Below are 12,120 nucleotides of genomic sequence, written 5' to 3'. Positions count from 1 at the left end.
TAACTTCATTACATCAGCAAAGACCCTTTTTCTAAACAGGTCATGTTCACAGGTTCTGGGGGTTAGGACATGGACATATCTTTTTGAGGGACGAAACTGAGCCCTTTCATCCCCATACAGTTTCCCAGTGTTTTCTCTTACATGGGGCCATGTTTTGTTTTTAAGTTTTTATTTTAATTTCAGTTGGTTAACATACAGTGTAATATTAGTTTCAGATCTACAATATAGTGATTCAGCATTTCATACAACACCTGGTGCTCATCACAAGTGCAACCTTGATCCCCATCATATATTTAACACCTGGGGCCAGGTTTTAACCCCATTTTATATGCAGTTTGTTGTTATCTTGCTTATACCAGATTCTCAGGAATCCTGAATGACCGTTCTTTCTCCCAAGACTACTTACTCTAACTTGGGATTTCACTCCTAACAGTGAAACCTATGGAGCCTCAAAATTAACAACTCAAGAAATAGGTGTTGGCAAGGATGCACAGAAAGGGGAACCCTCTTGCACTGCTGGTGGGAATGTAAACTGGCACAGCCACTCTAGAAAACAGTATGGAATTTCCCCAAAAAGTTAAAAATAGAGCTACCCTAACATCCAGCAATTGCACTGCTAGATATTTACCCAAAGGATACAAAAATGCTGATTCGAAGGGACACATGCCCAATGTTTATAGCAGTGCTATCGACAATAGCCAAAGTATGGAAAGAACCCAAATGCCGGGATAAAGATGTGTGTATATATATACATGGATTATTACTCATCCATAAAAGAAAACCTTGCCATTTGCAACAATGTGGATGGAGCTAGAGTATTATACTAAGCAAAATAAGTCAGTCAGAGAAAAGTACCATATGATTTCACTCTTATGTGGAACTTAAGAAACAAAATAAACATGGAAAAAAGAGAGGCAAACCAAGAAACAGACTCTTAACAATGGAGAGCAACTTGATGGTTACCAGATGGGAGGCAGGTGGGAGATAGCTTAAATAGGGGATGGGAATTAAGGAGAGCACTTGTGGTAAGCACCAGGTGTTGTATATAAGTATTGAATCAGTAAATTCTACACCTGAAACTAATATTACACTATGTTATCTAACAAATTTAAATAAAAGCTTTAAAAAAAAAAAAAAGGAAACCTATGGAGCCTAGCTGGTTAGTGAGGGTGAATCTTGTGGCTACTTTAGGTACAGGGAGTCCCAGGAAGAGCATTCAGATGTGGCCACTGGCCCAAATGGTCCTGCATTATATCAGCCACTGGGGTCTTGCTATCAGAACCCTGACCAGGGCGTTTACGAGTCTCACATTCTAATGCTCTACTTGCTGGCTCTCCATGAGGCAAACTCCTTTTTTATCTCCTTCCTACTATTTCTATCCCTTGAGACTTTTAATAATGTGTTCCTGTGCTTGGGGATATGCTGAAGGTCTCATTTCCAAGAGTTTTGTGGATAAACTGTGACTTGAAAATGTGTTGGAAGACCTGTTGCCTGGGAATAGGAAACTGAGTCAAATAGATGAACTTTGGCCTAACTTATTTCATGTCTTAAAAGCTTCTGTACCTGATCTGCTTCAGAATGAGGTGCTAGAGAATCTCAGACTCTCCCTGAATCTCCTACCTTTCCTGTGACTCTGCCACTTGGTAGAGAGCTTTGTGCAATGTGGCATCACGAAGATTCCCCAGTGCTCCTTTCCTGGCCAGCCTGCCTTCTTGAGCACGTCTTAACATGTAGTCTTGATGCAAGGAGCACCAGTGGGCCGGACCATCACTTTTAAGACAAAACAGGATCAACGTTTGTTGCCAAAAGACAATGTGCCTGGGCCTGATAGGATTGGGAGTCGTCCAATCCCCTACATTACACTGCAAACAGAAGAGCTTGTGCATGGTGCAAATTCTGCTTTTGGTGGAGGAAGGAAACCATCTCAGGGAAGAAGAGCAACTTGGACCAACGTCCAAGTCCAAGACAGGTGTGGACTTGCGCCTTCTCTCCCATCAGTGTTATAGCATGACTTAGGAATGGCAAGAGTTCAGGAGACAAAGGATGCACTAAAAAATGGCCAAAGTTCAGTGAAATAGCTATGGTGTAACCAGGAGTGCAACTTACCCGTGGTGTAGAGAGAGTGACTTCCTTTCTCTTCCAGAGAAGGCTCAGATCAGGTGACAGAAACTATCTGAGACATAAAGGTTTCACACAGGGATGTCTGATGTCCAGAAGGAACATTTTCAAGATCATTATACCTGAAGCCCTACTGTTCTGGCCTGTTGACTGACCATCTCTCTCAGCTGTGCATTTTACTTTTTTAACTAAAATTAAAAGTCTAACACGAATATTAATTCAGTGAGTTTTTATTATGCACCTGTTCAGTTTGTGGGAACAATGCCAAGGGATCAGAGGAACAGAGAGGGCAGATGCTTCTCAGACGAGAAGTCTCATCTCCTGAACCTCCATGGCCAGGTAGAGACCCCTCACCTGCCTGCCCAGTGCCCACAGAGGGAGGGAGGAACCAAGTGGGCCAGCCCTCCTATTACCTGCAGCTTTCCGCAATGCAGGCAGCCCTGGCTTCTTCTGCACAGATGAACCTGGGATTTGAGCTACATCACCCATGACGGTTCCCAGGAGCAATGTCAACTCCTGGTTTGCTGGGCGCCTTGGTCAGCTTTGGGTCAGGGAATCGGAGGCTGCCTCACGATGTCTGATTGATACTCAAGAAACACACAGCCTCTCTTTAGGTTTCAGTTCTGTTACATTCCACTTGTTCCTTACTTACAATCAGATTTCACACATAAAATACACCAGGTAAGTGAAGCAATGCTCCTTGTAGACGTGTCTTAAGTGGGTGGGTTAATACACTCACCAATGGACCTTTGGGCAAAAGCACAGCTGGACGAGACAAATGTGCACAGCGTCTGGCTTCTATTTGGAATTTTCCACTTTCTTATTAGCCTTAAAAGATCTGGGGGGATTTATTTTCCCCGTTTCCTGGCAGATTGATACAAGAGGCAAATTCTTCTGAAACAAAGAGCCCCAATAGTTTATTTATTACTGAGAGTAGGACCAAATGGTTTTATGACACTTACTGTTCCTGGGTATGAAGCTGCCCTTACACAGGCACAGCCATCATTTAACTATAGGACCTTGGGACTCTCTCATTGGGTCTGGGGGAGTGGTGTCTTGACAGGACAATGAAGTGGATGACAGGAGACACTGGCAGGTGTATAGATAATACAGAACACCTGACCGGTCACTGGCTTTTACAACTGGCCACAGCTGCTCACCAGTCCCCAGGCCTTCTCGTCACTGGGCCTAGTGGACATGGTCAGTTCTCCCAGAAGCATTAAGACCACAGCCATCCATGCCTGAGATTCCACTCCCCATCCAGAATGCCAGGCTACAAACTTTGAAGGCTCTTGTGCAGAGGACACCCCACCCTGAAAGCAGCAGCTTGGGTCTGAATCGTGCTTCTGGTTGAAGGAAGAGCTAGCTACAGTGTTTGTATTGGTCCTTGTGTGGATTGGGGATGAGAGCATTACATGACCATGTGGTATTGTGGGCTGAACTGTGTCCCCAACCCCCACAACTCTAACCCTGGCACACTGGAGTGTGACCTTCTTTGGAACTGAGGCCACGGCAGGTGTAATTAGTTAAGATGGGAGTCTACGGGAGTAGGACGGGCAGACCTTAGATATGAATGCATTCCTTCCAGAAAGGGACAGACACACACACAGAGCACCATGTGAGAATACAGCAGAGCTGGGGTGATGCTTCTGGAAGCCATGCAGTACCAACAATTGCCAGCAAGCCCTGGGGTGCGGGGGCAGGTGACAGGCAACAGGCGACAGGCGACGCATGAAATAGACCCTCCCCTGGGAGGGGCCACCCTGATCTTGGACTTGTGCCTTCAGAACTGAGATGATGCCTTTGTTGTTTAAGGCATCTGGTTTCTGCAGGAGCCCTTGCAAACGACCACAACCAGCACACTAAGTCACATACGCAGAGCATGAGCATGACTTCACGTGAGGTTCTGGTTTCCCGGCTCAGCTCACCCAGACAAACACAACAGGACACCCTCACTGGGGGCTGAGCCCCCCCTTCCTGGACTCGATGGACTGCACGTCCACCCAAAACCACCTATGAAGACCCTTCAAGGGTACAAAGAAACAGCATTTAGGGGTGGGTGTGCTACAGTTTAAAATGGGGCTTTGCCTTAGATAAGCTCCTGTTCCCTAATAAGCAGACACCATCACAAATAAAAGGGTAGGAGTTTCCCTTCTGCAGGAGCTATAAAGCCCCCCAGCACGGTTTGAGCCTGAAAAGGGCTGCCTGATAGCAGTGGGTTGTTTCTATGGGCCAAGAGGTGATGGAGACTCAGCCTTCTGATGACAGGATGCGGCCTGGTGTTTGGCCCTGTGGTCACAGGCCCACAGGACGCACCCTGCCTTATTGCCACCCTCAGCCCATCAGCACACCCCAAACTTTTTGCTGCCGGACAGCAGTGCAGGTACCCCCAGACCTCAGTACAGGGGAAGGGAGTGTACTTGACACTGGCTGGCAAGGGCCAGACCCCGGGGGGTGGTCCCATCCCTCCCTGCCAGGGAAGCTCTGGAGGGACGGTTCTCTAGGACCTGCAGAGATGAAGAGTCACAGCTGGTGGAGACGCGCCCTCCCTGCTTTTTGGCACGGCCGAGACAGAGCACATGCTCAGTCGGCCACTATCTCATTTCTACCTGAGAGCGAAGGGTGGGAGGACGGAGCTTCTGTCCCGGGCAGGTGCACCGCGGGAGGGGCCAGGCCGGGCCGCCTCAGTAGGAGTTGAGGGCCTGCTTGGAGCGGCGCTTCAAGTGCAGGCGCTGGTGGCGAAGCAGGTCGCAGTTCTGAGAGAAGCTCTTGACGCAGTAGCGGCACTGGAAGGGCTGCGCCGTGCCCCGCAGGTGCGCGCTGCTGCGGTGCCGCGCCAGGTGCTCTGGCCGCTGGAACGCCCGCCCGCAGTCGCAGCACTGGAAGGCTAGCATGCCGCCCGGGCCCCCGCCCACGGCCCCCGCCGCGTTCGGCTCGGTCTTTGGCACCGGCTCCAGTCCACCCGTCGGCAGGTGTATCCGCCTGTGAGACAGCAGGTGCGAGTTGAGGCGGAAGCTCTTCCCGCAGGCGCCGCAGCGGTAGGGCTTCTGCGCCTCGTGGCTCTCCAGGTGCCCGTCCAGGTCCTCGCTGTCGCTGAACAGCTCCCCGCACACCGAGCACTCGTGCGGCTTCTGCTCCCTGCGGCTGCGCAGGTGCCGGATGAAGTTGACCCTCCAGCGGAAGATCTTCCCGCAGTTGGGGCAGATGTAGGACTTTTTGGATGACGTCTGCACCTCGTCCCCAGGCTCTGCGCCGCTGCGGTGGGAGGCGGGGAGGCTGCGCGGCTTCTCGGCGGGGCCCCGAGGCTCATCAGTGCAGTAAGGGCCGAGCTGGGAGTCCTCGTCTCCAGAGCTGGACAGGACGATCTCGATGGTCACCTCCTCGTCCAGGCCGTTCTCGGGGGTCAGCACGTCCCCTCCGGCTACAGGGAAGCCACGCGGAAGTTCATTCAGTGCTGCTGCCCATGCCACAGCCCTGCCCCTGCAAAGGCTCGCCAGGGAGGTTCAGAGTGGATTCTCTTCCCCTTCCCTGTCCTGTTCCCTTAAGGCCCCATCACACAATCCTTTCCTTCCTCCTTTTCTAGGCAGAGAACCCTACAAGCTCTAAGGACTTTGTATTTGTCAGTGTGAAGTCTTGGCCATTTACACATCAGTTAACACCACTTACCTAATGTCATAGGGCACGTTAAAGCTGTCAGGAAAGAGAAAGACACCATATTCTAGGAAGGCAGTGCCAGGAAGGTACCAGCTACCATGTGCTGAGCACTGACAAGCTCCAGGGGCTCTGTGGCACTTGTGACATGAACAGCCCTGTTTGTTCCTGGATATAAGTCACTGATGTATTATTTGCCAAATTATATATATGCACAAACTTGGGTGACACACTCTGGGCTCAGGGTTGAAGGGGAGTCAGGCTCGTTGTGCTGACCTCAGGGCTGTTCAACAGTACCCTACACCCAGGTCAGCTTTCCCTCAGTGTCACCTCTGACGCCTGCCAGCTGCCCCCAGTGGTGATGGGTAGAGCTGCTCTATACTTTATACTCTAGACTGCAGCGGGCAGACTCCATGAATCCTGAGTCTGTGATGTTGGAAGATGGGTGGGGAGTGGGGTGAAGTCGTAGCCCCAGGCCCACCACGCAGCTCCCCATCTGGTCTGTTTCCTAACTGTGTGAGATGTGGGACTGAGGCGGGGGGGCGGGGAGTGCTGCGAGACCCCCTTGAGGTCTTAGCAGGAATTGAGATGTTAGCAGAAACATGCTGATTCTGGATTTAGTCTCTGGAGGAAGGAGCATTCTGTGAGGTTAGGGAACCTGAGGGTGGGTGGAGCTGGAGATACAGAAGCAGGGCAGGAGTACCCAGAAGCCACAGAGCATGGGGCAGACACCAGGCAGCAGCAGGGCCATGAAGCACTTGTTCCTAAGGGGACTAGGGTAAGGGGACACAGCACAACATGAGACTGGGGAATAAAGACTTGAGAACCTGGAAAATTCCCACTTTTATCCACACTGAAAAAATTACAAAGTATGCTCTGGAGAGAATGCCCAAGTGGCCGGATAACCATTTGGTAAAGGGATTCTGGGTGTAACCCATGGAGGGGAGGCAATCCAGGAAAGAGCTGCGGAGGACCCTCTGGTCTGGTGACCTGAACGCCTGTGAACTGCACTGTGAGCAGGGACGCGGCCAACTCAGACTAAAAAGCAAGAGACCTTAGGAAGGCCGTCAGACTTCTGGGATTCCACAGAGTAGTCCAGCAGAGCTATCTGGAGACACATGGGAGTTGGCCTTGATGAAAGAGGGCTGGCTCCAATGGCCGTCCCCAGGTAGACAGGATGCTACAGCAGCCTGGGGCCCAAGGGCGATCAGAGTGCTGGCCAGAGATTGATCCCAAGCTTTAAGTTCAAGTTTATTTATTTTTGAGAGAGAGAGAATGAATGAGTGTGCACATGAGCAGGGGAGGGGCAGAGAGAGAGAGAGAGAGAGAGAGAGAGAGAGAGACAGGGAGGGAGAGAGACAGAATCCCAAGAGGATTCTGTGCTGAGTCAGCACAGAACCCAACTTGGTGCTCAAACTCATGACCATGAGATCACGACCCGAGCCAATATAAAGTGTCAGACGTTTAACACACTGAGCCACCCAGGTGCCCCAAACTTTCTTTTTTTAAAAAATTTTTAATGTTTATTTTTGAGAGAGAGACAGAGTGCAAGCAGTGGAGGGGCAGACAGCAGGAGGCACAGAATCTGAAGCAGGCTCCAGGCTCTGAGCTGTCGATACAGAGCCCGGTGTGGGGCTCAAACTCATGAACCACGAGATCATGATTTGAGCCGAAGTCGGACCCTTAACCAACTGAGCCACCCAGGCGCCCCAAGCCTTAAGTTCTAATGGAATTTGCCCTACTGGGCCTCAAACTTGCTTGGGAACCTTTCTTCTTCCCAATTTTCCCCTTTTGGGATGAAAAGGTCTATCCTGTGCCAGCCTGAGCACTGCACTTTGAGAAGTACAGCACTGGACGTGTGGTTTCACAGATTCACAGCCAGAGAGGATGTGCCTTGGGTCTCACCTCTACCTGATCTACAGGACATTCAGATAAGGTTACGGATGCAGAGCTGGTGCTGGAAGAGATTAAGGGATGTCCAGAGAGGGTGAATACACTTTGCATGGGAAGAGAACACGACTTTGTAGGACACGAGGGTGGAATGAGCTGAACTGCAGCCCCTTAAAAATCCATAGATCCAAGTCCTAACCCCAGTACCTCCGAATATGAGCATATTTGGAAATAAGGCATTTCAAGAGGGAATTAAGTTAAAATGAGGTCATTAGGGCAGGACCTGCTCCACCAGGTGTCCTTGTAAGAAGATTGGGGCACAGACACTCAGAGATGGATTGCGAGAAGACACAGGGAGGAGACTGCCATCCACAAGCCAAGAAGGGGGAGGGGGGCTCAGAAGCCCACCATGCGGCCACCTTCATCCTAGCCATGCAGCCTCCAGAATTCTGAGAAAATCCACCCTTGTTTGAGCCTCCCGGTCTGTGGTATTTTGGTATCGCAGCCCTCCGAGACTAATAGAATGCACATGGGAGGACATCCACTCAGATCAGAAAGTTAACAAAAATAGACGTGGAGCTTCTGAAGAGGGAGGAAGAAATCAACAGTAATGCTGTTGTGTGTCATCAATACAACAACGTGAAGAATCCCTAGTAGGTAACATGAGACTCCGAGGTGTGCCCAGAGCAGCAGGAAGAGAGTTAAGAGGGAGCTCTTGGCTCAGCACTGATGAGTAACAAGGTATGTGGGGGTGGACGCAGGGGCGCTGAACTGAGTAGTAGGGTAACGGTGGGGTAACAGGCAAGAATTACTGATCTATCTACGTGCTTTTACATGAACTATTTAATCCTCAACAACGAGTCCATCTGAGGGCACCTGGGGGGGGGGGGGGGGCTCAGTCCTTTAGGTGTCCAGACTCTTGAATTCAGCTCAGGTCATGATCTCATGGTTTGTGGGTTCAAGCCCCATGCTGGGCTCTGTGCTGACTGTGGAGCCTGCTTGGGATTCTCTGTCTCTCAAAATAAATAAATAAACATTAAAAAAAAGAAAAAGAACCATAGTAACCCCACCTGGCAACTATGATGATTACGCCTGTTTGGCAGGTGAAAAATTTAAAGCAGAGGGAGAAAGCAGCCCTGGGTTTCAGGAGAGCTGTGGCCAGGCTGTGCTGCAGGCAGGAAACGGCCAGACCGGCGTGTGAGCCGGGAGCAGAGGCACATGCCTTGGCTCGCAGCTGACGTGTCCTGAAGAGCACTCTGTGCACTGGAAATGAACAGACCCCCAAGAGCCAGAGGGGCTGAGGGGCAGCGTGGACTGAAAGTAAATAAAAAAAAATAAAGGCATTATAAAAAATATATTCTTAGAATGTTAGAGTGAGGAGGCTTACTTACAAGACAAAAAACCAAACAGGAGATGATGAATAAATTTACATTTTTAAAATGCAGAACAAGAATTATAGGCTGAAAGACCTAGAAAGTTTAAAAAAAGTGGGAAGAATCGTGTGGATATATGTAAGAGGCCCTTAATGTTGAGTTTCTATGAAATTCTCTCAGAGAACACCAGCTTGGTAATGTGAAGGGTATAGCCCAGATGTTGTGCATCTGACCACATGGCTTCATATCTGCAGTGCAGGGTGTTCCTGGGCCCCTGACTCGGACCACGTGCCCCAGATGCACAACAGAGACATCACAGTACCTCTTATGGGCTAAATATCTGTCTCCCCCAGTACTCATACGTTCGAGCCTGCGTTAGGCAGTGCGGCCTTTGTGGGGGGTGGGGGGTGGTGGTGGCTAGGTTTCGACAGTGGGACCTACTGGTGTTGGGACCCTTGTGTTGGGATGAGAGCCCTTACAAGAAGAGGAAGAGACAGGACAGATCCATGCTGTCTCCTTCCAAGAGCACACAGGGAGAAGGCAAGTGTTTACGAGCCAGGAAGAGTCCTAACTACTTACAGGATGTGCTAGCACTACCATCTCAGACTCTCCCCACCTCCAGACTGTGAGAAATAAATCCCTTTCGTCTAAGCTGCCCCATCTACACTGTCTTGCAGAATCAGCCTGTGCTAAGACAGTATGCATCTTGGAAGGTGCCAGAAGGACCCAGTGCACACAATCTCGTTGAGAACTTACAGTGGTGCTGCACTTGGGCCCTAAACAGAGCTCACCAAATGTGAACAGGGAAAAGCCAACAAAAACAAGGATGAACGAATATTAACTAGTCGACTCACAGAGGAAATGTGGGAAGCGAAAAGACACGTTCCATCTCTGTGCAGCACTGAGATGCACTGGTGATTGGCACGAATGGATGGGCCCGTAGCATCTTGCGTGGGCATGGCTGTGCAGGTACAGACCCCTCCCCTGATGTCACACAGCATGGGCCACCAAAACAAAACCAGTGCCTGTTCCTGGGAATCCAGCACTTCCCCAATTTCAGACGGCAACCTTGGCTTGTGCCATTTCAGAAGAGACTCTGTGTCAGGACCCAGGAAGGGGAGTGGAGGTGAGAGCACTCCATGTTGGTGAACATCCGTCCCCCTTGTGAAATGACGCCGGTGGGGGTGAGACACACTGTGGGCAGGGAGGTGCCAGCAAGGACCCAACATGCCTCTGGGGGTATTGCTGAAGCCTGCATGAATGATCACCCTCAGCACACAGATTTACACAAACACACACATAAATGACTGTGGGCCCTGCATGAAGCTGCATGGAAATACCACAATCCCACGCAAGTCTTGCCTCCAAATGCCACCACGGGTCAAAGAGATCATGCGTTAGCCCGTCTTCCTAACTGAGGGAAATCTCCATGACCCAGTGGGCTCCAGGGAGAACCAGAGCTTGGCTCTGGTGTTTGGAAGGAGGTCTGAACCCCGAGACCAATAAGGCTGGCTGTATTTTAGTCCTTGCTTCTGCAGGTGGTGACTTTCACCATCACAGCTCAGAGTGCATGCTGGCCACTCCTGTGAGGCTCTGCCTCCTTGTCCAGAGGGCCCCTCAACTCGGCCATCCCAGACCTGGTCTTAATTCCCGGACTCAGATCAGGGACTCTGACCCTACATCACAGCCCTGCTTCAACCCGCAGAGGGAGGGCAAGGAAGGGAGGTTCTCCAAACCTGAGGGATCCAGGCAGAACAGAACCAGCCCAAGCAGCTGCAGCTGGCAGGGTCCCGAAGAGTCCAGTTCCTGACCCCACCGTACCTCCCAGCCGCACACACGCACCACACTGGACACCACACACGCGTGCACTTTCGCATGCCTCACACCGGACACCAAGTGCACAGGCACACACACACGGACCCCACCACACAGCACACAGGCAGGTAGACGCGCACCACACTACACACCAGCACACACCATGCTACACCCCCTACCATGTACATTGTTGCTCGCATACACACTGCACACTGCCCCCCACTCTCCCCACCCCCTTTACCTGGGCAGGTGCTCTGGGTGAGTGCCGTCTGCTGGCAGGTCTGGAACTCGGGCACCTGCAGCTCATCCCGTTTCCTTCTCTCTTCCACCTGGAATGGCTGGAGACCTGGGAAGTCTTTCCAAAGAAAATGGAGAAACTGATTTGCCCTGCAGTTGCCAGCCTCACATATGCCCTGCTGTGATCTGGGAGCAGCCCTGGGCAGCCGCTTGGTAAGGCAGAATGGCCAGCAGCAGGAACATGGGCTCTGACACCAGACAGAATCCGTGTGGATGTGGATGCCGTCTGGTCCTGAGGGCATCCCTGTGCTCACCGCCACTCTGTGGTGGGGTTTGTGCAGGCTTCAGCACGGGGCCCTGCACCCATGGATACAGACCCAGCCGGGGCAGAGGGAGCACAGGGGCCGCCGCCTCCATGTGCCGGAGAGTCTGCACCTCGTCCCAGCTGGGGGTGGTGAGCCACAGCCTGGTCTGATTTGCCAGCTTCAGGTCCCAGAGGGGCCGAGGTGTGGAGCTGCTGCCCATACTGTGCAAAGCGTGTCTCCCTGAAGGGGTGGACATCTCATGGCATCAGGGCACGGAGTTCTGGTGACATGGACTGCCCCAGGGCAGGGAGGTTGTGGGAAAATGCTGCTGAGCTGTGCTGCTGTCCACTCAGCCCCAGCACCTCTCTGTGCCTTGGTTTCCTCACATAAACCAGACTGGCCAGGCATCCAGAGGTGCTATGCCTGGTGCCTGGCCAGGAGAAGCTATGGCCTCCTCCTCCTCCTCCCTGGCCTCACTTCTGGAGAGTACCTGACCTCACATGTGGGAGCTGGGGGCAGGGGGGCACCTGTTCGGCACAAACCAGCACTGCTTACAGTGAGAAGAAAGACTTCTGTCACACCCTGGGCTCTGGCTGAGGGCAGAGTGATCCCCACACCCAACAGAACTGAAACCTCACAGTGTTTCTGGAAGAGTCAGGGAAGAGGCCAGGCATGTTCCAGCAAGACAGAGTGTGGGATGGGGGGGAGGGGGAGGGACACTGGGCTGCAGA

The 12,120-nt window shown here is 51.7% G+C and overlaps 1 protein-coding gene across 10 annotated transcripts in view; it reads right to left on the bottom strand.

Annotated features, from left to right (window-relative positions):
* Window positions 1–2,332: 2,332 nt before the first annotated feature.
* ZNF496 (zinc finger protein 496) overlaps window positions 2,333–12,120 on the bottom strand; it is a 37,162-nt gene continuing 27,374 nt past the window's right edge. For all 10 annotated transcript variants that reach the window (XM_045056521.1, XM_045056524.1, XM_045056528.1 and 7 more), the window contains 2 exons: window positions 11,089–11,202; window positions 2,333–5,539 (listed from right to left, as the gene is read on the bottom strand). In XM_045056521.1, the coding sequence (XP_044912456.1) occupies window positions 4,803–5,539; window positions 11,089–11,202 (851 nt within the window). In that variant the 3' untranslated portion in view covers window positions 2,333–4,802. The remainder of the gene's footprint in view (window positions 5,540–11,088; window positions 11,203–12,120) is intronic.

Source organism: Felis catus, chromosome A1 (genome assembly GCF_018350175.1).
Source record: "Felis catus isolate Fca126 chromosome A1, F.catus_Fca126_mat1.0, whole genome shotgun sequence".
NCBI classification, from domain to species: Eukaryota; Metazoa; Chordata; class Mammalia; order Carnivora; family Felidae; genus Felis; species Felis catus.
This window is presented reverse-complemented; position numbering and strand designations above follow the sequence as displayed.